A 25,771-nucleotide genomic window follows, 5' to 3' on the forward strand; every position below is an offset into this window, starting at 1 on the left:
TCTCAGGAATGTCCACATTTGGTTTTAAATTGATAAAATATGTACAAATTTTACTGACATGTCATCCTTACCTAAATGAAACTGCAAAAAACAATATTTCTACAATAAATACTACCAATGCTTACCACATGTTTACAAATGAAGCATCGACTTTTAAATACACAAAATTATTGAAAGCATAGGCTTTTAAATACACAGAATTATTGAAAGCATAGACTTTTAAATGCACAGAATTATTGAAAGCATAGACTTTTAAATACACAGAATTATTGAAAGCATAGACTTTTAAATACACAGAATTTTTGAAAGCATAGACTTTAAAAATAGAATTACTGAAAGCATAGACTTCTAAACAGAGAGAATGATAGAAAGTTATAGGCACTATTTTTACAATTTGTGAAGGTTGTATGTTTATTTCAAAGATCTGTGAAAGTTATATGTTTATTTCCATTAGGCATTTATTGTTAGGGAATTTTGTGGAGAGAAAATACTTTCTAAAGTTTTGATATTTACACTTAGCAATTCATTTTAACATATTGATATTAGTTCTTTTTGTTAGTTTTACTTGCATTTTAACAAATTACTGCAATATAAATGAAGCCATCTTATAGAAGCATAAGTCTATTTTCTAATGCAAAATGCATCAACTTGACAATTTCAACTTAAGCTGGATTTTAAACTCTGAGAATGGGTATACTGTATTGGTTGAGTAACTGAAGACTCACTTTGTAGATCAAATACTGAATGGACTGGTTGGTGAGTAATTAAGTTTATAGATCAATATATATATATATATATATATATATATATATATATATATATATATATATATATATAAGCAAGACCCAATATAAAAATGTGCTATAAAGAATATTCCATCCTTTGAAGTAAAAAAATTAAATACTGTACAATCAAAACAATAAAGGTAAATACTTGGATTTCACATTAATAAAGGCCAATTACACTAACAGGGCAAATCTCCAAAATAAGAAGATATGAAGAACATATGCTTTAAACACAAAAAGTGAACTTTGGGTTCCTTTTATAAAATATTTCAATAAGAACACTATCAAGCTATAAATAGATATGAAATTGACACTTTTTCTCTCTATTAGACAAGAAGAATTTGAAACACAAGAGATGTACTTTACTTTTCATATATTACATAGGTGCTTATATTGACTACAGAAATAGGAAGGCGTATATGTACATTTTATTTTTACATAGGTACCCGTTATCCAAATTTTACTGTAATTTCTTTGTTCCTGGGATAAAATGAGATGGTTATACACAATACAGCATATGCACAGAAAATTCTTTCTTAACAACTATAATTTTCTTTATACCATGAAATCACATGAATAAAATAAGCAGAATTATAATATTTCATTATTAAACTAAACTAAAAAATTATATCTTCAACAATCAGCTAAATTTAATTGAATCTCTAATATATTCTTTCATAAAATAACATATATGCCTGTGCATGTTTGACAGCGGCTTCTGTTACTTTGCTAACATGGTCATCACTGATGTGGAACCACTGGCCTGGTGGTACCATGATCTCACTAACATTATCTTCTTCCATCTCTTCTACCATCTTATCACCCATTTGGAGGACATTCTCTGTGTACTGGTCAAGGTATTCCTTAACAGAAACCTGATTAGTACTGAGGAAGTTGGTCAGGGAGTTGATACTGGGCCGGACTTTAACATATGCTGTGTAGTGGCCACCCTTCAAACCTCCTTTGTGCTCAACCACACCGTAAAGAGAATACAAGATTTTCTTCTGGCCTGGTTTTACATTCTGCAAGAAAAAACAGCCAGAGCTGAAAATCCTACTTTTAAAATTGAAGGTTGGAAGAATTTATGAAACTAAAAATGAACAAGCCAAGGAAAGTGAAAAGATTGTTTTCTATGTTCATATGCATTTTTGTATGAGTAACATCTTTTGGGAAAAAAAAGAATTCTGCTGAGTTGCATCATCTGTATTCCACTTGGCAAAACCTCTTAAAAGACAAATAATATAAACCCTAAATTGGGATTTCCTTGTCTCAGTGCCAACTCTAACAGAGATTCCAATAGTATTGCCATACTTATATGTCATGTAAGACAAAAATGTACAGCATTTGCCTATGTCAATCATATTCGTAAACTCAGGCAAAGGTTTTGACCAAAATGTCTATGTACCAAATACAAATAATTGATTATAAAAATGCAACAATTATTTAAGTGGCTCAAATACTTAAACATCTCATCTAAATATACATAAAAATTGGTTTTTCTTTCAACATGCTAACAGGTTACTAGCACAAAAGGAATGCATGGGAATGTATATAAATGAACATTTCAAAATGCCTCTGCTGTACTTGCAGTGAGGACATAAAAAGCCACAACCCCCCTACTTACCTGGCAAAGAGCACTACAATATGGAGCCAGATCCAGGACAAAAGGAAAATCCACATGGGAGTCCAGCTTGTTGATGTTCTTGATTTCAAGCTACAATCACAAAATGATACAGGTATTGCTTAGAAACTGCCAAATAAACAAGACCTCTGTTGAGGACAATGTCATGCCTTTAATTTTGTTTAACTTGTAACTTTGCGGTGATGTTGCCAGATCCACCAGCCAAGCACTAATATATATATTTTGTTAAACAAAAATATTTTAGCACCAATAAATTTGTGGCATTTCAGTAAACTGCACAGCTTTAAACTGATAATTTTTGTCATTTTTTGTCATTTTCTCACTGGCAATAAACTAACTGAAGAAGAAATAGAAAATATATTCAACCTACTCAGATATTGCCGAGTCAGCAAAAAGCATCCCTTCTCTTAATACTAAGCTGTATCGATAGTTTGAATCTCAAATGTGATACACTACTGTCTGAACCTCACATGCGATACACTATTGTCTGGGTCTCAAATGTGATACACTATTGTCTGAGTCTCACATGTGATATACTATTATCAAAGTGTCACATGTGATACACTATTGTCTGAGTCTTAAGTTTGATACACTATTTTCTGAGTCTCAAGTGAAATTCACACAACACGATTCATATATAATGGCTTTACACATAACAGGCCCCACCACACAACAGGAATGTTACAAGCTACCTCAAAATCAGAGTAAAGCTTACCAGCTTTAATCACCTCATATGCAGTTAAAAAAAACTCATGTATTATGCATAAATAATTTTTCTTCTTTTGTAGCCTTTGAGGTCAAGATGAATAGGCTTTTTCCATACCCCAATTGCAAGTCATCCACACATTTTGCATCAGGTCTGTGATATAGAACTGTTATTTATGAAGAAATTATTTCTTTTCTTTCATTCTGTGACCTGGATTGTTGACCTTTTGACCCCAAAAATAATATTTTTTTATTTCTTCATCAAGAAAAACTTTCCTGTTAACTTACACAGGGAGGTGTTGCATAACTTAAGCTATCATGTGAGAGAAAAAAAGTTAATGGACAGATACATGGACATTCAGGGCCTGTCAAAAGCATGTGTATAATCCTGGACTTTTGAGCCTCTCCAAGAAACCTAAGAAATGATACCAAGTCTGGTGAATTTCCATTTAGGAGTTTAAGTGGGGATAAGGTGATAGAATGATGAATGGACAGACAAAGGATTTTAAAATATCTCCACTGCCTTTTAGAGTCAGCAACCTACCTGTTCAAAGCGTTTCAAATGCAGGGTCAGTACAGCTGGTGGCTGGATTATTAGGTACTTCTTGCTTGCATCAGAGTAGGCTGTTTTTATCTCTGTATGAAAAAAATTAAGAATACATATGATCCAATTTTGTATAACCTAATTAAATTAGTTCTTTTAAAAAATGACATACAGTTAGTGATATTTTCTCTCTTATAAAGTTTGCATGTAGTAGATAGCAGGAGCAGCACGTATGCATGCAATGGTAATCCTCATGATATTCAAATTATTTACAACACTTTCCTGACAACACAAGCATGGAGTTTGTATACATTTCAACCCCATATCCCTCTGCCCTTTCATCATGGTGGAGAGTTGAAAATTACTGGAATATGGTGCACATCTACAAACATTTCCAAACAAATCCCATGGATACAACACACAAAATTGTTGCCTGCCCGCTGGTCCAATGCCAGCCAATTTCATTGCATATTGGTGCAAAAAATGAGCAGCCAGTCTGTCTGTTGAAATTTTTAGGCATATATTTATCTTTTCATTATATTGAAAGAAATATTTTTAAAAAAGTGAAAAAATAAATAACAATTCTTTCTGAGGATTACTCATCAGTCTTGGTGACATGAGAAGCTAAATTGCTCATGTTTAATCTATGTTTGCTAGATGCTTATAACTCCAAATAAAGTCTCTTCTGCATCTATGTGATGTTTCATGACACCTACTACTTCATTCCAGTTCCCTAGATGAACATGTTGAGATATGCCTTGATGCCAACAGAGGCTAAAAGACCAAATAAAAACAAAGGAAGAAAAAAACTATTAAAAAGTAATATAATAATGTGAATCAAAATTGATAGTTGAGTTGCATAATTCACTTCAAATATGTAAACAGAATGCACGACTTGACGACAATAATATTATAGTTTGTTCACCTCAAGATCATGAATGATATCTGAGACTGTAGCTCAGTGAATTATCATGTGAGCTTCTCTAAATGAAGCTGAAATTACCAATTTCTTTCAACAACATTTGTATCAACATACAGAGAAACACTATTTTGTTTAATATATCCTGAAACAGAGTGGTCTGTGTATATGTAATCAGCCATGTTGTTGCTGGAATTACAGAAATGTTCATTTTCTATGCAGGACTAAAATGTTATGGGAGCCATCGCATGCCAAGATAACAGTCCTGGTCTACTCATTAGAAAATTACATTACAAACATAAATGAAATAACAATGTAAATTAGATGATGCAGATGATGTTTGAAACAGGTAAATTTATCTACATTTCAAGGTAATGATGTTAATTACAACACAGATATCATTCAACATGCTGAGTTGAAAATACTATAAGCTGCAATCTACAGATGTGAATGCCTTTAATACGGTTCCTCTTTCTGCAATACACTGCTTTCCACAGACCCAATTTCATGAGCAGCTGTACATTAAAAGGCTGGGTCTAGTCCTCATAACTGTCCTCAATGACAAGTCAATGGAAGAGGATCCAGCTTTTTTATTCGGACTATATTCAGACTGGCCATCAATGGCCATATTATGATGACTCTAAATAACTTGTGAATTGACCTACATCAGCTGGACAGTAAGTATCATTGTCCTGGACAGTGAATAGTGGCCACGTTGTGCTGAATTAAATAAAATGTAATAAAGTTTACATATGATATCAATATTCTCTGTTTTTCATCATACTCCATGTTTTCATTATATAAAGGTCCTTACTAAAGACTAATTTACCTAAATTTACCATTGAGTTGCTGACTACTCTGTCTGATGAAACTGAGGACCAGTTACTTACAGAATGGACCATTAGTATTTTCAGGTTACTGATTCTGTATGATTGCAGGATCTTTTGGCAAGTTTCATACACTGCATGGGTATCAAGTCTCTATATCTCATGGGTATCAAGTCTCTATATCCCTTAGGTATCATGTCTCTGTATCCCATGGGTATCAAACCTCTATATCCTATGGGTATCAAGTCTCTATATCCCATGGGTATTAAGTCTCTATATCCCATGGGTATCAAATCTCTATATCCCATGGGCATCAGGTCTCTATATCCCATGGGCATCAGGTCTCTATATCCTATGGGCATTAGGTCTCTATATCCTATGGGTATCAAGTCTCTATATCCCATGGGTATTAAGTCTCTATATCCCATGGGTATCAAATCTCTATATCCCATGGGCATCAGGTCTCTATATCCCATGGGCATCAGGTCTCTATATCCTATGGGCATTAGGTCTCTATATCCTATGGGTATCAAGTCTCTATATCCCATGGGCATCAGGTGTCTATATCCCATGGGAATCAGGTCACTATATCCCATGAGCATCAGTTCTGTATATCCCATGGGCATCAGGTCTCTATAGTCCATGGGTATCAAGTCTCTTTATCCCATGGGTATCAAGTCTCTATATCTCATGGGCATCAGGTCTCTATATCCCATGGACATCAGGTCTCTATATCCCATGGGTATCAAGTCTCTTCATCCCATGGGCATCAAGTCTCTGTATCCCATGGGCATCAGGTCTCTAGAGCCCATGGGTACCAAGTCTGTAAATATCATGGTATCAAGTCTCTCAAGACCATGGATATCAAGTCTCTGTATGTCATAGGTATTAGTTATCAATATCCAATATTTATCAGATTTATAAATCCCATCGGTATCAGGTCTAAATAACCCATGAGCATGAGATCTCTATATCTCATGGGTATCAGGTCATTATAACTCATTGGTGTCAGGTCATTATAGCCCACGGGTAACAGATCTCTATAAACCATTGATATCAAGTCTCTATATCCCATATTTATCAAGGCTCCATATTCTGTAAGTATCAGATTCCTATATCTGACAAGCGTCAATTATCTAAGTTACTGAGTTAAGATCAAATAAAGTGACTTTATGCATGTATATGGACCCCAATGTACATGTATATGGACCCCAATGTATATATATATATGGACCCCAATGTATATGTATATGGACCCCAATGTATATGTATATGGACCCCAATGTATATGTATATGGACCCCAATGTATATGTATATGGACCCCAATGTATATGTATATGGACCCCAATGTATATGTATATGGACCCCAATGTATATGTATATGGACCCCAATGTATATGTATATGGACCCAATTCATACATGCACAGCAGGTCAAGACCACAAAGTCCCATGGTGTTTTAGAAAAATTACAATAAAGATGAAAGCTATAAAAAAATGTCCAGACTTCTAAACTTTTTTACACAACCTTCCAACTACCACCCACTCTCAACCCATCTCCCTGGGCAACATTCAAGATTTTAATCCTTCAGTGTCATTTAATTGCCCCCCCCCCCCGAAACTTCATACCAACATCATACCAAAATATATCCCTCTCACTGAATTGATGTACATGGTGTTTAGGTTTCAAGGCAAAGTCAATACTGCCTCTGAAAATGTAACCTTTGACACCATCCCCACCTCTCTTAGAAGGTTGCATCCAGGATCTCATACCATCACTCTCCCCACCTCACTCAGCCTTCCAAAGCATTCTACCAGTTCTTCTCAATTGGTGTGGAAGAGTTCAGTTATATGGAGAACTGAGTAATGGACACTCATATGGATATATGATACAGATAACAAGTATTTGTAAAACAGTTACGAATATGAAACACTGATGATGGGGTAAGGATACAAGAAGTACATATATAATAACTGGGGATGGGGTAAGGATAAAAGAAGTACAAATAAAAATAGGGGATACATAAGGACAAAAGAATTACATATATAAAAACAGGGGATGGGAAATACAAGAAAAAAACAAAAGCTGGTGGTAGATGGGAGAAAAACGCTTACCTGTATGAGGATTTAACTTCTTCTTAAGCTTTGTGCAATTCTTGCAGCCAAACTTATTGTTTCCAGTCAAAAGTTCTGGAGAAGTGAACAGATTGAGACAAGACTCAAGTGAGCATTCACTGGAAGCTGAGTGATATCTTGGTGCTAGAGTCAAGACCGATTTTCTCTGCCCCTCTCTCCAGATCTCTTTACGTGACCTCACTGGCTGTGGATCTTCAAACTCTGATGGTTTCATGTACTGCAGATTGAATGAAGTAGATATATCTTCATCATTTCCAGCTTTAAGTGGAATTTCATTGTTTCCAACAGTGGCTGAGTCCATACTTCCAGTTCCTTGTGTAGATATTCCTGTATCATCTGAAACATTGGACTGACTAGAGTTGACTGGTACATCTAAATCTTTAACTTTCTCAGACTCTTCACTGGATTGGTACAGCATATTTTGAGATAAATCTTGTGAAAAACCTGAAGAACCAGTCTCACTGACACATGAAGTGTTGGTTCCAGATGTAACATCTGAAATGACCTGTTCCCCAGTACCTAAATGTTTGTAACTAGAAGAAGACAACAGAATGCTGCTGGTAGCTGCCTCCAGTTCCATTGGCTCCTTGGAGCTTGTATCGCCACTTCCAAAATAACCATTGGCAATTGGTCCATTCATATATTCTACATGTTCAGTGACTTTTGATTTATGCATCTCTCCATTAGCAATATGACTCTCCTTGCTGGACCCATCAGTATCTTCTGTCTCCCATACTGCAACACCACTGGGAATCAAGTTGTAGATTACACTTGCATCTTTTGTTAGTGTATTTTCAGCTAATGCAGATAAGCTGATGTGAGGAGAAATGTGGACAGGACTTTGGGATGGTTCCACACCATTTAATGCACTGCCAACTGATTCAGAATCATTGGTCATGGAAGCCTCAAGAGAATGGCTATACCTGACTATGTCCATCTTCAAGTTCTCTTCTATATCAGCATCTGTTCAGATACAGAATAATGAAAACATGATACAAATATTGCCTGCAAACCATGAAATAGTGTGTCATACAACAGTAAAACAAGTATTTAACATGAAAATTACAATGTTTTTATTATGACAAAACATGATAGCACTGCTGAAAAGAAAGGGAGAATGTACTAAAGTTAGGTTAAAATAAAAGTATTTCCAAGTTACTTGGCATTCTATGACATTTTCTACCCACATATTAAAGCATTTCCAAGTTATCTGCACTCTATGACATTCTCTACACATAGATAAAAGCATTGCCAATTTATCTTGCACTTTATGGCATTCTCTACTCACCAGATGATGATCTTTCTTCCTTCATATCTTTGGTATCCTCCATTTCTCCTTCCTCCTCCTTGCCTAACTTATCCCATTCCAGAGGGACCATATCCCCCTTCACATCCTCATCCATGTCTCCTTGCTTCTCCTTGCTTTCATACTCCCCTTCCAAAGGGACAATATCAACTTTCACATTCTCCTCCCTGTCTCCTTCATCCTTGCCTTCCTTCTCCCCTTTCTCAGGGACCATATCCTCATTCAGATCATATACTTTGTCTCCTTTTTCCTCCTCATCTTCCTTCTCCCATTCCACAGGGACCATATCCTTCATCACATCCTCCTCCCTGTCTCCATCCTCATTCTTGCAATCCTTCTCCCCTTCCACATGGACTATATCTTCATTCAGACAATCCACCTTGTCTCCTCTTTCCTTATCACCTACATACTCCCCTTCCACAGAGACAATATCCTGCTTGTCCTTTTCCTCCTCCTTGCAATTCGTCTCCTCTTCCACGGGGACAATATCATTTTTCACGTTCTCTTCCCTGTCTCCTTCCCCTATGCCTTCTGTCTCCTCTTCTTTAGGGGCCATATCCTTATTTTGATTCTCCACCTTGTCTACTTCCTCATTCTCATCTTCCTTCTCCCATTCCAAAGGGAGAATATCTTCCTTGTCTCCTTCCACTTCCTTGCCTTCCATTTCCCATTCCACAGGGACCATATATTCCTTCACATCCTCTTCCCTGTCACCTTCCTCTATGCCTTCCTTTTCCCCTTCCACTGGGGCCACATACTCATTTAAATCCTCCACTTTGTCTCCTTCCTCCTCATCATCCTTCTCCCATTCCACAGTGACCATATCCTCTATCACATCTGACTTCATGTTTCCTTCCTCCTCCTTGCCTTCATAATCTCCTTCCTCAAGGACTATATCCTCATTCAGATCATCCACAGTGTTTCCTTCCTCCTCCATGGTTATCTTCTCTACTTTCTCAGGAACCATATCCTCATTCAGATCAACTACTTTGTCTCCTTCCTCATCTTCCTTCTTCCATTCCAGAGAGACTATCTCCTCCATCACATCTGCTTCCCTGTCTCCTTCCTCCTCCTTGCCTTCATTTACCCCTTCCATAGAGACTATATCCTCATTCAGTTTATCCATCTTGTCTCCTTTCTCCTCCCATTCCACAGGGACCATAATCTCCATCACATATCCTTCCTCATTCTCATCTTCATTCTCCCATTCCACAGGGAGAATATCTTTCTTCACATCTTCCTCCCTGTCTCCTTTGTCTTCCTTGCCTTCCATTTCCCATTCCACAGGGACCACATATTCCTTCACATCCTCTTCCCCGTCTCCTTCCTCTATGTCTTCCCTCTCCCTTTCCACTGGGACCACATTCTCATTTAAATCCTCCACTTTGTCTCCTTCCTCCTCCTCATCTTCCTTCTCCCATTCCACAGGGACCATATCCTCTATCACATCTGCCTTCCTGTTATCTTCCTCCTCCTTGCCTTCATAATCTCCTTTCTCAATGACAATATCCTCATTCAGATCATCCACACTGTCTCCTTCCTCCTCTATGGCTATCTTCTCTTCCTTAGGAACCATATCCTCATTCAGATCATCTACTTTGTCTCCTTCCTCCTCATCTTCCTTCTCCCATTCCATATGGACCATCTCCTCCATCACATCTGCCTCCCTGTCTTCTTCCTTCTCCCCATCCACAGGGACCATATCCTGCTTCACATTCTCATCCTTGTATCCTTCCTCCTCCTTCACTTCTTTCTCTCCTTCAACAGGGGTCAAATTCTCCTTCACATCATCCTCTCTATCTCCTTCATCCTCCTTGCTTTCTTTCTCCACTGGTACAGTGACCATATCCTCCTCCACATCTGATTCATTTTCTACTTTCTCTCTGACTTCCTTCTCCCATTCTATAGGGACCATATCCTCCTTCATGTATTTCTCCTCCTTGCCTTCCTTCTCCACATCCGAAGGGGTCATATCTTCCTTCACATTTGCATCCTTGCCTCCCTTCTCCCCTTCCACAGGGACCATATCCTCCTTCACATCCTCCTCCCTGTCTCCTTCCTCCTCCTCACCTTCCTTCTCCACTTCCAATAGGTGAATATCCTTCTTCACATCTGCCTCTCTGTCTCCTTTCTTTTCCTTGCCATCCATCTCCCATTCCACAGGGACAATATTCTCCTTCACATCTGCCTCCCTGTCTATTTTCCCTTCCTTGCCATCCATCTCCCCTTCCACAGCAACAATATCATCTTTTACACCTGCCTCTCTGTCTCCTTCCTCCTCCCCTTCTACAGGGATGATATCCTCCTTCACATCTGCCTCCTTGTGTCCTTTCTCCTCCTCACTTTCCATCTCCCCTTCCACAGGGACAATATCCTCTTTCATATCTGCCTCCCTGTCTCTGTCCTTCTCTTCACCTTCCTTCTTCCCTTCCACAAGGACAATATTATATAGAGATGCCATACTAGGTCTCTGAAATTAGAAAAAAGCAAAGCTTGCTACTAATGTACTGTCAGTGGGACTAAGAAAACTGCAGATCATAACCTCAGTATGTTCGCTGCTTTACAGAGAATTTATCAAGAGAACATTCAAATGAATAGAATCAATATTAGTGTAGTCATATTACATATCTTCCAGAACCAACATACATGTATTGTGTTCCAACTGAAAGATCATTTTTATTTTAGTTAAGTATGTTTCTCCAAGAATACTTACCTGATCACACTAATGTGATCTCTGCATGATGATCTAACGGTTGACTGTGCATAACAGCCAATGGTTTCTATTAAATCTCTGAATTGTAGTGGGATTTCTCTGAGGAGATCTATCATAAGATTGAAAATTTCATTCACCTATAAGTTGTCCATGACTTGTTCATCTGAGAGCAGTTACCATAATAACTTTGCGAGTCAAGTTTCTGATTTTCTGAATGACTCTGAATCAGAACAGGTGAAGGGAAAGTGTATTCCCTAATCCCACTGCAGCTGACTGCTAAAGAATCCATGGCTCAAGCCTCTGGATATGGGACTGGAGAGAAAAAGATTAGCAGCTTGTCCCCAAATTGCATAAATAAAATGAAGAATCTACAGTTAAAGTGACCTCTTGATTGGCAGCATTCCCACACATGTGATCACTGCAGCAATGAATGGCTTTCATTACAGCCTTCAATTTTAAAAGGTCTATATGAAGTACTTTCTCCTCTGGGCTCCAGTTGTGACTTACCATTGTCAAGTGAAGCAACAGGTGTCCCTCCTCCCCCCCCCCCCCCATCTACTTCTGCCAACTGAATGAACTAATGTTCATACAAACCATATCACCACATTTAGGCTTCTGCAGAGGAATTCCAACGATGTGACATTACATATCTTGTCACTGTCACCGGAATTATTTTATATTTGGTCAGGTCCTGGATGGCCGAGTCGTCTAAAGTGCTAGCCTTTATCAATTGCTGATATCTCACCTATATAAATATGGATTAGAGTCTCAGGCTTGGCTAATGTGGGATGTGAAAAATCTTACCAGTAGCATCCACTTGGTTGTTGGCTGTTACCAAGTTTTCCAGGTGTAACAGCCAATCCTTTCCCTGCTACAAGGGGTAAATTTGGCCACTACACCAGATTCCTCCACCACCAGTTATACTGGCCACCATGTTTAGCCTATTTTGTGCTGAGAAATGGCATTAAATCCAAAACAACAACAGCAAAACGTTTGGTCAAGATCAGAATGTGCTTATCTAGATGTCCAGAAAAGGGGCACTACTGGGCCAGCATTGCTATTGGGAGAGGGCACAAAAAACGTAGCTTAGATGAATCACATCTGCCACTGCATTTAGTAAACCAAGGTACTACAGAAAATATTTCACAGAAACCCATTTCCTGTTTGAGATCAGCATTAAAAGCTCTATAATCCATGCAATTCATATTTGAGGGATACAAGTGACATTTAGAAGGGTTAAGAATTCCATACCCACAGAGTACAGTACAACTTAACATTTAAGAAAAATAGTAACTCACAAACTTTGAAAAATATGAAAAACTATTCACTGAATAAAAACAAAGATTACCATTCCTTTTACAAAAGCTTTAAAACACAGTTTTATACCACACTTATTGATGAATATATTAAAATGAAGATCTTTTAGGAACTTTATAGGCAATGTAGGACAATTTTATGGATAAGTTTAAATGGCAAAGAAAATGTTGACGAGTAATCACCTCATGGTTGTAAGTTGAGGGATTAGGTAAGAGTTCTTTTCCTTTCTGTACATGACATATGGATGGGGAAGACAAAAGTTTTGTTTTTATAGAACTGCTAGATTTGAGAGATGGCAGAGCTTTTTTCCTAACAATGATGCCATTAGAAATTTATTCATTGGAGAAATATCACTACTGGTATGCAGTAAACATTGATTTGTTATAATCAAGGCAGAATGTTATATTCAACACTGATAGACCAAAATAATGCGCTTAGTAATATGTTCAATATTTCATGAAATCTGGCTGAATTATGAACAGTGTTTACTGTATTAAGGCAAAACAGCACAGTCAAAAACTGCTTACAATGCAGTGAGTGTAGCTTTCACATTTAAATGTGTAACAGTTATACTTGAATGATACAACATATCTATAAAGTTGCTGCATCAAGCAAAATGAATATAACAGCTGTAAACAAAAAGAAAGATGCTGTGTAAGTCATATACAGTTGTTAAATTATTCAAAATCATTATGTTAAAGAAGGAGGAGAGCAAGAAAAAGTGCAAACTGTGTAGAGTGACTATTTTAAAACAGATGGTCCCAAGGTAAAAGAAGGATGAAAGATAGGTGAAGCTTAGCAAGCACTGCACAAGAGAGCCATATCTGATACCTTCACCATCTTTTTGCTTGCCTCCTCTTTCTCCTGCCCAATTACATCCACTGGCAAATGATTTTCAAATTCTATCCAAGTTAATTGAAGCTGACTGGACAGCAAATTCTTGCTAGCTGTTTGATTATACTTGCAACTGTGTAATTACACTTCCAACAGCTCAGCTGTTGGCCCAATTTGGTCTATGGATACAGAAAGTAAAATGAGGGATATTGGATTTTAAAGCCAAGTAGCTACCATCTAGATTTTACATAATTCATTTAACTGCAAAGGATCTTTTTAACATACTGAATACATTGGACCTTTAACCAAATAAATATCAATCAGCAAAGCTAATGAGACTCTGGTGTCTCACACACATTGATTGTTGACATATTTACCATGTGCAGGACTTACAAATACTTAAACACCAAATATTAACATTGTTGAAACCATCCCCATTATGGCCATGAAAGAAGAGACACTTGTGTCTCATTATGCTTGCACAGGCGAGACAAATATAAGGATCTCAATAATAAGATCACTCTTGAGTTTAATTTTTTTAATTTTTTTTTATAACTTTAAGTTTCTTGAAAAGGAATTACAAAATTTGATTATCCAACACAAATTCAATACTGTGAATTCATTTAATATTTTGTATCAATCTTCTTCACATTTATCCCAAAAATGTCAATGATTAGTACTGTATAAATTTGTGGATTTGGTGTAGATTCATATTGTTTTGAAAGACGGATCAAATTCATATTTTCTAGCAACTATAAATTACAAATAAAAATTGGATCTCCATGAAAAACAGTGAATTACAAGAAAATTGGTAATGCATGAAAAATAATGAATTACAAGAAAAATTGTACTTTATGAAAAGTAGTGAATTACAAGAAAAATGGTTCTCCATTAAATATAGTGAATTAACTGCAGTTTTCACTGTAAAAAACCTCACCTTTTCTTCCTGAACAGGTAAAGACAAATTCAGAAATGGTTCTAAAGTCTGGGAGATCTAGAAAAGAAAACAAAGTTACAAAGATTTTAAAAATTTCAACTTCAGAAGAAATAAAACTACATTTATATGCAGCTGCCTAAAGAATTGGGACTCCACAGGTAAACATGATAAAATTAATTAAAGAGAAAATCCAGGGTAAGAATGTATAAAAATAAACATTCATTGGATAGAGTTCACATAATAATAATAATAATAATAATAATGAGGACTTTGTATAGTGCCATAACAATAATAATAATAATAATAATGAGGACTTTGTATAGCGCCTAATCTTTAGAAGCTCTAAGCGCTTTACAACATTTGACAATATCTATAACATAAAAACATATATAATGATATGATTACAAAAACAAACACCATGAAATTAGAAAAAATGCTGAGAATATTTAAGGTAGGAAACATTATTATGTCTTTAAGTTTGTTCTTGCAGTCGAAGTAAGAGAGTTTTAAGAGCACTCTTGAATGGGATGACTATGTCTTTGTGTCTAAGTTCAGTGGGCAATTCATTCCATGTTGCTGGGCCCTGGTATGCAATAGAAAGTTGTCCATATGACTTTGTTTTCATGGGAATAATGAGTATACGATTGTCAGAAGAGGAGTGTATGTATCTTGCTGGTGTGTACACATGGGTGAAGTCGGAAAGGTATGTTGGACTGGAGTCTGTCAGTGAAACGTAGCACAGAGAACAAATTTTGTGTTTGATTCTGGATCAAATGGATAGCCAGTGTAGGATACAGAGCAGTGGGTAGGTGTACTCTGATTGTGGTACTCTAAGTATGATCCAAGCAGCTGTGCTTTGAACTTTTTGAAGTCTCTGGAGTAGATATTGAGATGAACCAGACAGAATTGAGTTACAATAGTCCAGTCTTGAAAGTACTAATGAATACACAAGTGTTTTAGTGGCATCAAATGAAAGATAATTGCGAATGGAGCTGATGTGTCTCAGCTCAAGATATGCAGCCTTGCATATGTTCATGACATGTTGGTGCAGTGTGAGAGTACTGTCCAGAGTAACACCAAGGTTTCATACTGATTGTGTGAATTTAATGTTGGTGTTGCTGATATTTATTGTTTGAGGTAAAGGATGTGAATGAGAAAGTCTTTGTGTTGTGATCAGAATGGCCTCAGCTTTATCATCATTCATCTGCAGCTTGTTTCATGTCATTCATGATTTCACATCAGAAATGCACCTCTCTACACTTTGTATGGCAGCATCAACTTCAGTTGGTGGCTAGGATTGTACATTTGGGTGTCATCAGCATACGATTGGTGAGACACTGGATGATGATCTATGACACTTGAGAGTGGCTGACTGTACAAAATGAAGAGAACAGATCCAATAACAGACCCCTGTGGAACACCACAACATATATTAACTGGGCTGGAGTGTATTCCATTTGCAGACAAAATTTGTGTCCTGTTGACCAAGTAGGACTTGAACCACAGTAAGGCTGTATTACATATAAACAATCTGAGTACAGTTGGTCCACCAGTTTAGGAGAAAACTCTTAATATCTCAGTTTTCTAGACAAAGCAGACAGTTTGCCATTCTCTTGCAGAGGGCGCTGTGTTTATGATATTTAACCAGCACTTTCAGCAAATTCTCTGTTTGTAAAGTAGTGTCAATTTATCGGTATTTTCTAATCGGACCTATTCTGAAGTTTGATAAGATCCATCTTCTCAAACATTTCCTCTCAAATAACATCCACAACTTACATCATAAACATTTCACTTAACATCTGGCACCATTTTCTTTAAAAGTACAGACCGGTTCACAACATCCTTAGCTTATCAATTAAGTGAATCTGTGAAACAAAGTTCACATTAGAAGAAACCCATCTGTTTTCTTGGAAATAGTCATATACAGTTGCTATAAATAGCAAATAAGGAAAGTACTTTTATGCTATACTCATGCAGCAGTCACCTTTTTAAGAATATTCTCAAATTTATATCAGTGGAGTTAAAGAGATGATAATAAAAATGACAAAAACAACTTTTTATTGCCAAAAGCATAATGGTTGGCATGTAAGCTAGAGCCAGTAATATGAAAATACCATAAATCAATTTAGTTTACTTTCAAGTTGTTACAATGCATGCCATGAACCAATCAAAAAGACATTATTTTTCAATGGTCACAACCAGTAGTAGTTTCTACCTTTAAAAGTTGTTATATTAGCCAAACAAGAGTCCAATGAAGAGGCTAATGCTTTCCTATATGAAACGAATGTCCATGTATCCAAGATGAAACTGCTTCTTCTGTTTAACTGCAAAGTGCTTAAAAGATCCCTGATATTCTTCAGTGAAAACAAGATTTACAAGATGGTCACTGTGGTGGCCACATGAGATGTAAAACTGGCCCCATTTTCATTTAGGACTAACTGGTCATCATAAGAAGTTTTTGGTGTAAACCCCATGTCAGTATGATCATTCATTTATGAGGACTAGCAATACCAAGATTTTCATTGTGGCAGCCATTTTGGATGTAAGACTGGAACCATGTTCACTGAGAAAAATCTAGACATCTTAAGAGTTAAATGTCAATATGATCATCCAGTCTGGGAAAGAAACGATAACAAGACTTTCAACATAGTCACTATGGTCATATTGAATGTCATGTCAGCATGATTTTCATTATTGATCAACTAACGAAAACGCCATGTTTGGATAAGTTTCTTTTTAGTAGGTGTAGCACTATATGTATCAGCATGACTGAAGTGTGGCTTTATTAAAAATCAGATCATTTAGGACTAACCAGAATTCATATGAAGTGAAAAACCCTTGTTAATTTGACCTGCATCAAGAAACCTGAAATTGCAATAACAAAACATTCATGATGGCCACTAATGTGGCCATATAGGAAGTCAACTCAAGATATTTTTATTTAGGACCTCAAGACCTCAATAAAGCATTTTGATGAAAACCTAAAGGTGATGTAACCATTAATGCAGGTGTAGCAATAACAAGAGTTTCAAGATGGCCACAAATGCAGCCATGGTGGAGATCAGATCAACACCTTACAACCAACTAGATAGATACTTAAGTCTTTGGGTGAAAAGAGTTTTTGATAGACTGTTGCTATGGTAGCCATATCAGGTCTCAGATCAGCCCCATCTTCATTTGTAAACAACTAGACATTATGCAAAGTATTTTGGTCAATGAAAACCATGTCAAGGAGAAGTAACAGTAACAAAATATTCAAGATGGTCACTATCGTGGTGTCAAAGTGGTACCATTTTAAGTTAAGACCAATTTATACCTTGGGATGAATGTGTGTGTAATGTTTTCATGGCAACCCTCCATGTGGTTCAGGAGTTGCCATAACAAACTTGTGCTAACAGAAGGTCAGACAAATGACCAGTAAATGACCAGTAAAGCTAAATATATACTTACATACTGGCATTCTTCACACATTACAGTGCTAACAAGACAGCCTCCAAACAAAGCATCCACAAATGTGTAAGTAACCTGACGACCATATTCTGAAATGGAAAACATATTGGGTATATTTATATACTGTATAGAATCAATTTTGTCTGGAATATACATGTTTGCAGTTTAGACCAGTAATGTAAGTTTGAAATGTTGACTAAAATTATTTTAGCAGTTAGAAAACCAGAGTAAATTGTGGAAAGTCAATTTTTTTATGGAATTTCTTTTTACATTCTCATTCATCACAAACATCTCTCTACCACTAAAAGCCCTCCTTATACAGTATATGAATTTATATACCACTAAAAATGACCCCTATACAGTGTATGATTTTATGTCCACTAAAAATTTCCCCCATAGAGTATATGATTTTATATCCACTAAAAATGCCCCCAATTTAGTATATGATTTTGTATCCACTAAAAATTTCCCCATTACAGTATATGATTTTATATCCACTAAAATGTCCCCACCCCCAGGTGTATATGATTTAATATCCACTAAAAATGCCCCTGATACAGTATATGATTTTATGACCACTAAAAATGCCCCCTACATAGTATGATTTTATGTCCACTAAAAATGCCCCCATATAGTATATGATTTTATACCCACTAAAAATGCCCTCTACACAGTGTATGATTTTAGAGCCACTAAAAATGCCCCCTACACAGTATATGATTTTATAGCCACTAAAAATGTTCTATACAGTATAAGATTTTATGACCACTAAAAATTCCCCCATACAGTATATGATTTTATATCCACTAAAAATGCCCCCTATGCAGTATATGATTTTATATCCACTAAAAATGCCCCCTATACAGTATATGATTTTATATCCACTAAAAATGTCCCCTATACAGTATATGATTTTATAACCATTCAAATGCCCCTATACAGTATGTGATTTTAAACCACTAAAAATGCCCCCATACAGTATGTGATTTTATAACCATTATATATGCCCCAACAGCGTATGATTCTATAACCACTAAAATGCCCCCTATACAGTATGTGATTTTATAATCATTACAAATGCTCCCATACAATGTATCATTTTATAACCACTAAAATGCCCCCATACAGTATGTGATTTTATAACCAATACAAATGCCTCTATACAATATGTGATTTATTACCACTAAAAATGCCCCTTATACGCTATGTGATTTATCACCACTAAAAATGCTGCTGAGATACAGTGGGTATTTTAAAAGTTCTGAAAGTTTCATTAAAACCATTTTAGTTCCCAAAACCCATCAATACATCTGATGCAGATCAATTGACAAAATAATGGTCTTTAAGATCATCTGCTGTTGCATGCATGGTATGAAACATATTTAACAGTAACATTAAAATGTCTGAGAAAGAAAACAATTTTTCTACTGAACAAAGTACATACATTAAAATCTGGGTGTTCTTAGCCTACTCATCTCTGAAAACAAGGGCAACTAGGATAAAGTTTATTAATGCAGTTCTCTCCCTTATATTCTACAATTCTGAGGTAGAAGAAGATGACCCACATTCAGGACGATCACTATCAGTGACTGGTGAGAGAGAAAGGGCAGTTTTGAAAGAGGCAATTGACAAAGAGCCTGAATACAAAGTGGAAGAGTTTACAATTTTCAAGTTATCTTTAATATACTGAAGAATCAACTGAAGCTTCATGAGGTTTGCACAAGATGGGTCCAGTATTTGTTGATGGCTCATCGAAATAGCCTCAGGCTAAAATTGCCAAAACAGCTACTCATCAAACATAAAAGAGTGACAAGAGACATTAGAATGAGAATGTCACAAGTTATGTAACTTGGGATAACATTTCTGTACCTGACTGAAGAGAAAATAAATAAAGTCTGGATTGAAGAAAATCAACAGTGACCACAAACTGCTTCACATACTTGGACTGTCAAGTAAGTTTCATAAACAATATTTTTTATGCAAAAGGCCCAGTCATACAAGTACCAGTGCCAGACTTTGCTAGTATCACATAACAATTTTGTGTCTCCAAAGTGATGCCAAAAGTTGTGGAACACTAGTGTACAACCAGTCCATGCAACAGTACACAACATATCCATCTACTCCATGACAACACAAGCAAGCCAACATAACAGGCTTCCTAAAGGAGTACAGCATTCAAATTTTGCCACATCTTTTATACAGCCCTAATTTAGCTGAATTCTGCTATGAAAGATTTGCTAAGGAGCTTGTAAGTACAGTTTTCTAGTGTATGAATAACATACCAATAAGTGAATGGCATTTATAATAATTAGATAATCAGACACAGAAAGTGTTTAGAGTTGCAAGGGGAGTAATTTGAGGAGATTCACTGATATCCTGACATGTTGCCCTGTAGTCCCTGCTGTCAACGGAAACAATGAAGGCCTAGAACTGCCAAACTCACACTTGCAAGTCAGCTGCTGATGTGAACATTGCCCAAACGCTTATGTCCAGTAAGTAAGTCACTCATGTGAACATAACCCAAACCCTTATAGTACAGAAACCCACTGACACTCACACCTGGAAGTAAGTCACTCATGTGAACATAGTCCAAACCCTTATTGTCCAGAACCCCACTGTCACTCACACCTGGAAGTAAGTCACTCATGTGAACATAGCGCAAACCATTATGTCCAGAACCGCACTGTCACTCACACATGGAAGTAAGTCACTCATGTGAACATAGCCCAAACCCTTATAGTACAGAAACCCACTGACACTCACACCTGGAAGTAAGTCACTCATGTGAACATAGCCCAAACCCTTATGTCCAGAACCCCACTGTCACTCACACCTGGAAGTAAGTCACTCATGTGAAAATTGCCCAAACCCTTATGTCCAGAACCTCACTGACACTCACACCTGGAAGTAAGTCACTCATGTGAACACAGCCCAAACCCTTATTGTCCAGAACCCCACTGTCACTCACACCTGGAAGTAAGTCACTCATGTGAACATAGCCCAAACCCTTATAGTACAGAAACCCACTGACACTCACACCTGGAAGTAAGTCACTCATGTGAACATAGCCCAAACCCTTATGTCCAGAACCCCACTGTCACTCACACCTGGAAGTAAGTCACTCATGTGAACATTGCCCAAACCCTTATGTCCAGAACCTCACTGACACTCACACCTGGAAGTAAGTCACTCATGTGAACATAGCCCAAATCCTTATTGTCCAGAACCCCACTGTCACTCACACCTGGAAGTAAGTCACTCATGTGAACATAGCCCAAACCCTTATAGTACAGAAACCCACTGACACTCACACCTGGAAGTAAGTCACTCATGTGAACATAGCCCAAACCCTTATTGTCCAGAACCCCATTGACACTCATGCTAGGAAGTCAGTCTCTCATGTGGCTGATAGGCTGAGAGTGTCATCCATTAATCTTCACCTGGAAGAAAAAGATGCAATTCTTTCCCCATCCTGGGAAAACCACAACAAGTCACCAAAAAAGTCAACCTGAAGGGCCCAACCAAGAAATATCCTCTCATTTTCTTGGGCGGGTAATTACAATGGTCCTGGAAGGCTTATCATATGATGAAGCAAGTAAAATGAAGTATAAAATATTCATCAATGATGAAGATAGAATGAGAAATACTGTAGTATCATTTATATTTGTTGGGCTTAATTTTTGTGGCTTTGTAAAAAAAAGGACATTTTTGTGGGTACTTAAATTCAAGGTCTTGGCTGTCAAAGTTTGCATATTAGTAAGTATTTAATTTCATGGTTTAATATCTACAAATACCCAAAATAAATACAAAAAAATAAAACTATGCCGACACAAACAGTGATCACTTAAATGTTTAAAGCAATACTACCACCTGCATGAGCACAAATCAAAGACCTGGCCAGTTCAATACTTACAGTGTTTTCCACCAACTGAATAACATCAGTCAAAGCTGACATTGCCAACAACACTAAAACAATACTTCCATCTCTATGAGCACAAATAAAACACCTGTCAAGATTAATCACTTTTCGCCATGTTTTTGTTTGAGTACCCAACATCAAAGGAAGCCTACGCAACCAACAACACTAGGCCAATTGGTTGTGAAAGTAGAATTAAAGCCACACTTCCACGAGTAGTATGCTAAACAGGTCATGGACGTCATTATGGAAAAAGATGTTACTGGTGATGATCAGTACACAGTATTAGTAAACCTTGCAACCTCATTAATCAAGCCAACCTCATGAATCAAGCCAATTCATGCTGAATGGATAACTGCAGCTCATGCAACACTGAGTGAAAGATTGGACCTAATTATCAGTGGTCTTGAGAAAGCTGGACTTGTTTAATTCAGCAATTTGGGGATTATTTACCTGAAAAGCATTTGTGAGTACCATGAGACATCGATTGACAAGATGTTTACACAATGGCTTTGTCCAAAAACCTGTGAAGTGTAATCTTTAATATTTTGCTGTAATTAGTGTATAAACATAGTGTTTCATTAATAATAGTGTTCAAGAAAAAAAGCATTTTACAGGATTGTTGTTCTTTTGGATTAAAAATGCAGGGATAAAATGAAATGTGCTTTCAGAAGGATTTAAATGTTTCAACAACAGTTGTACTCGAATGAAGGCTCAGTTGGAATAAAAACAGTTGTACTCGAATGAAGGCTCAGTTGGAATAAGTATTAAATTTCATCTTCATAAACTATTATTTTGTATTATTTTTTCTTTCATTTTCAGTATTACTATTGCTTGAATACCTTATGATTTTTCTCTATTTTCTCCCTATCCTTACCTCACATATCACTTTAAGGATGTGAGCGCAAAATTACAGCTATCAGATACCTTACTGAACGTGTGCAATGAAACAATATAAAATGATTTATAATTCTTGTTTCATAAGGTTAAAATAAAAAATAAAACAAACACATGTAAAAGCTAATTGCTAATATTTAATAACAAGGTTAAAGTACTGAACTTGATTTATCAAATACTAGTAGCTGTGTTAATCTCTAGCAATGTAGCACTGTAAGAAAACTGGGGAGGGGGGGCATCATCCTATGTGGCTCATTTTTTGTTGGGGATTTAAATTCGTGGTTTGGGGCAACAATGAAAACCATGAAAATGGGTCCCCCAAGAAAACTGATGATTAGACAGTACACAGAAATATAGCTAGAATATAATTCTCTGGCATGAAATTAACTCCATTGAATTGATGAATTAATAATTTTAAAAAATAGATTATGTATTTGTGATAGGCCTCAAGAGAGAGTGTGTTACAATGCAAATAGAAGCATTCATGATCATTCTAATTTGACATGAAATTGGTCAAGCCAAGTTGTTATCACTTCTGCTAAATGAAGCCTGGGAGGGATGGATGTACAAGATGTTATCGCTTCTGTTGCTAAAATAAACTTGGGAGGACACAATGTGCAAGATAGCTCTCTTAATGTATTATGATTAGCAAACAAATATGATAAAGAACAGATTTGCATTATAAATATATATTTAACCTAGAAAATCATGATAATCAAATGATTCACACATATAAGTACACTACATATATATATATATATATATATATATATATATATATATATATATATATATATATATAGAGAGAGAGAGAGAGAGAGAGAGAGAGAGATAGAGACAGAAGGAGATAGAGAGAGATACTTACTCCTGACTTTCATCCTGATATCATGATCCACTGTTTGGGGATTGGAGTTTACTACCAGCTCAAAATATTTCAACACTGCAACCTGACCTCTCTGGAAGACGTAATTTGCATTTTAAAATCAAATTTGACTGGAATGAGCAGTATCAATCATCTAATTTTGATCAAGAGATACTATTTTACATAAGACCACAACAAAGAACATAACTCCAGAGAAACTGCTATTAATGGTCTTTTTCACAATCAAAAATGTAATGCATGAAAAAAATCTTTCCATTTTCTTAATTTTCTTTCCTTTGTAACTAGAGAATTTATATTAATATGGACAACATTTGTTGCTAAATTAATGTTATTTTCCTTTAGTACCATTTCTATCATTAAGACAGGGGAACAATATATAAGGGAGATAACTATCACTGGATATCATCATTTGAGTTGTCTCCCTTGATACATAATTGACATGACAGTTCAGTGGATCAATACTTTCTCAGTAAGTTTAATACATTCATAAAGTTTGTAGCTGTTATTATAATGGAATCATTTCAAGCCCAAATCTGCATGAAGCAATTGTTTTATGTCCATGACATTAAAGTTTAAAAAAACAACAAAAAAAACAAATGAAGGGAACATTTTGGCATAAAGAGTGCAATGAATGTGATTGATGAAATAAAGGTTGTTTCAATGAATGTTGATCTGCACTGTAACATTATATACCTGCCCCATGTTTAATACTCCTCTGTGAGGGCATTCTTAGGGTATGGTTGACTCTCTACATTACTGACCAAAGAGTCATAATTATCTCAGCCTTTGGTCAAGGTATGCTGGCTTGAATTAAACTTAATGAGCAGAAGCCATCATTTTCATATCAGACTTACCATTATCATGACCTTTGATCTTTAAACCCTAGAATCTATTGGGTTTATTCTACTACCCTAAGAGCAAATCATATAAAACCACAAGCATTTCAACAACAAGGGAACATAGGCAAGCTATGACAATATTTCAGTAAGCACAAGGAAAAATGGGCAAACTGTTATGATATTTCAGTCTGCACAAATTCAGCTGTATGGCACAAAAAGTAGTGCACTTGCTAAACCTAATCCTAGCTGTATAGCACAACAGGGTCTGCTGTTGGAAAGTATACCTATCTTGCCTATTAAAACAACAACATTGCTGTTGGAAAAATAACACAATGTCTTGTGTATGCAAAGAACAACATTCCTGTAGGAAAAGTATACCTGTCTTGTCTATGCAAACAACAGCATTGATGTTAGAAAAGTGTACCTGCCTTGCCTATTCAAACAACAGCATTGCTGTTGGAAAAGTGTACCTGCCTTGCCTATTCAAACAACAGCATTGCTGTTGGAAAAGTGTACCTGCCTTGCCTATTCAAACAACACCATTGCTGTTGGAAAAGTGTACCGGCCTTGCCTATTCAAAACAACAACATTGCTGTTTGAAACGTATACCTGACTTTTCTATGCAAGTAACAACATTGCTGTTGGAAAAGTGTACCTGTCTTGTATGTGCTTCATACGCAGGAGAAAATTAATTCTGGTCTGAAACCAATTGTCAAAGGAATGTGTATTTACCTTGATTTCTTCAGATCGCATGATGTCCAGCATGTGAATTAGAAGCTCATGGCTATCATGTTGCTGCTTGCCTCTGAACATCGGGGTCCTGAGGAGAAACGAAAGCACATTAAAGTGACCAACTCAAGATTTGCAAGTAGTAGTCTTCCCTCCTGCAAAAAAAGCAAATGTTACATGCTCTAGGGCAAGACAAAGAAAGTCAAATTAACTGAACCTGACCATAACCCATTTTTTCTGTAAATTCACTGCACAAGCAAATCTTCAAGAAAATAATGTATCCATCATTTCACTTTCAGACAAGAGAAAAGAAATACAAGCCACATTACTTACAGAAAGATGTAAGAAAAAACAGACAATATTCCATGCCTTCAAGTCAGGCTCTTGAACTGT

The 25,771-nt window shown here is 36.4% G+C and overlaps 1 protein-coding gene across 1 annotated transcript; it reads right to left on the minus strand.

The window, feature by feature from the left end:
- Positions 1-901: 901 nt before the first annotated feature.
- On the minus strand, positions 902-25,462 carry LOC149771491 (uncharacterized). Its single transcript, XM_089948379.1, has 10 exons — positions 25,382-25,462; positions 23,793-23,883; positions 18,115-18,203; positions 14,665-14,721; positions 13,820-13,906; positions 8,846-11,333; positions 7,537-8,520; positions 3,677-3,768; positions 2,410-2,499; positions 902-1,807 (listed from the first exon to the last, which is right to left on the minus strand). Exons 1-10 carry the CDS (start codon positions 25,460-25,462, stop codon positions 1,448-1,450), a joined length of 4,419 nt encoding a protein of 1,472 aa, XP_089804505.1. The 3' UTR covers positions 902-1,447.
- Positions 25,463-25,771: the final 309 nt, after the last annotated feature.

The sequence above is a fragment of the Sinohyriopsis cumingii genome, unplaced genomic scaffold, assembly GCF_028554795.1.
Source record: "Sinohyriopsis cumingii isolate HCF-2022 unplaced genomic scaffold, ASM2855479v2 utg001820l, whole genome shotgun sequence".
NCBI lineage: Eukaryota > Metazoa > Mollusca > Bivalvia > Unionida > Unionidae > Sinohyriopsis > Sinohyriopsis cumingii.

Excerpts from the sequence above, each read along its gene's own strand:
- LOC149771491 (XM_089948379.1), bottom strand. The coding sequence starts at position 25,462 with ATGTTCAGAGGCAAGCAGCAACATGATAGCCATGAGCTTCTAATTCAC. Across the intron at positions 13,907-14,664 it reads TACCTGTTCAGGAAGAAAAG|ACCAAATTGGGCCAACAGCT; the intron begins GTGAGGTTTTTT and ends CTGTATCCATAG. Across the intron at positions 3,769-7,536 it reads GAAGTTAAATCCTCATACAG|AGATAAAAACAGCCTACTCT; the intron begins GTAAGCGTTTTT and ends TTTTTCATACAG.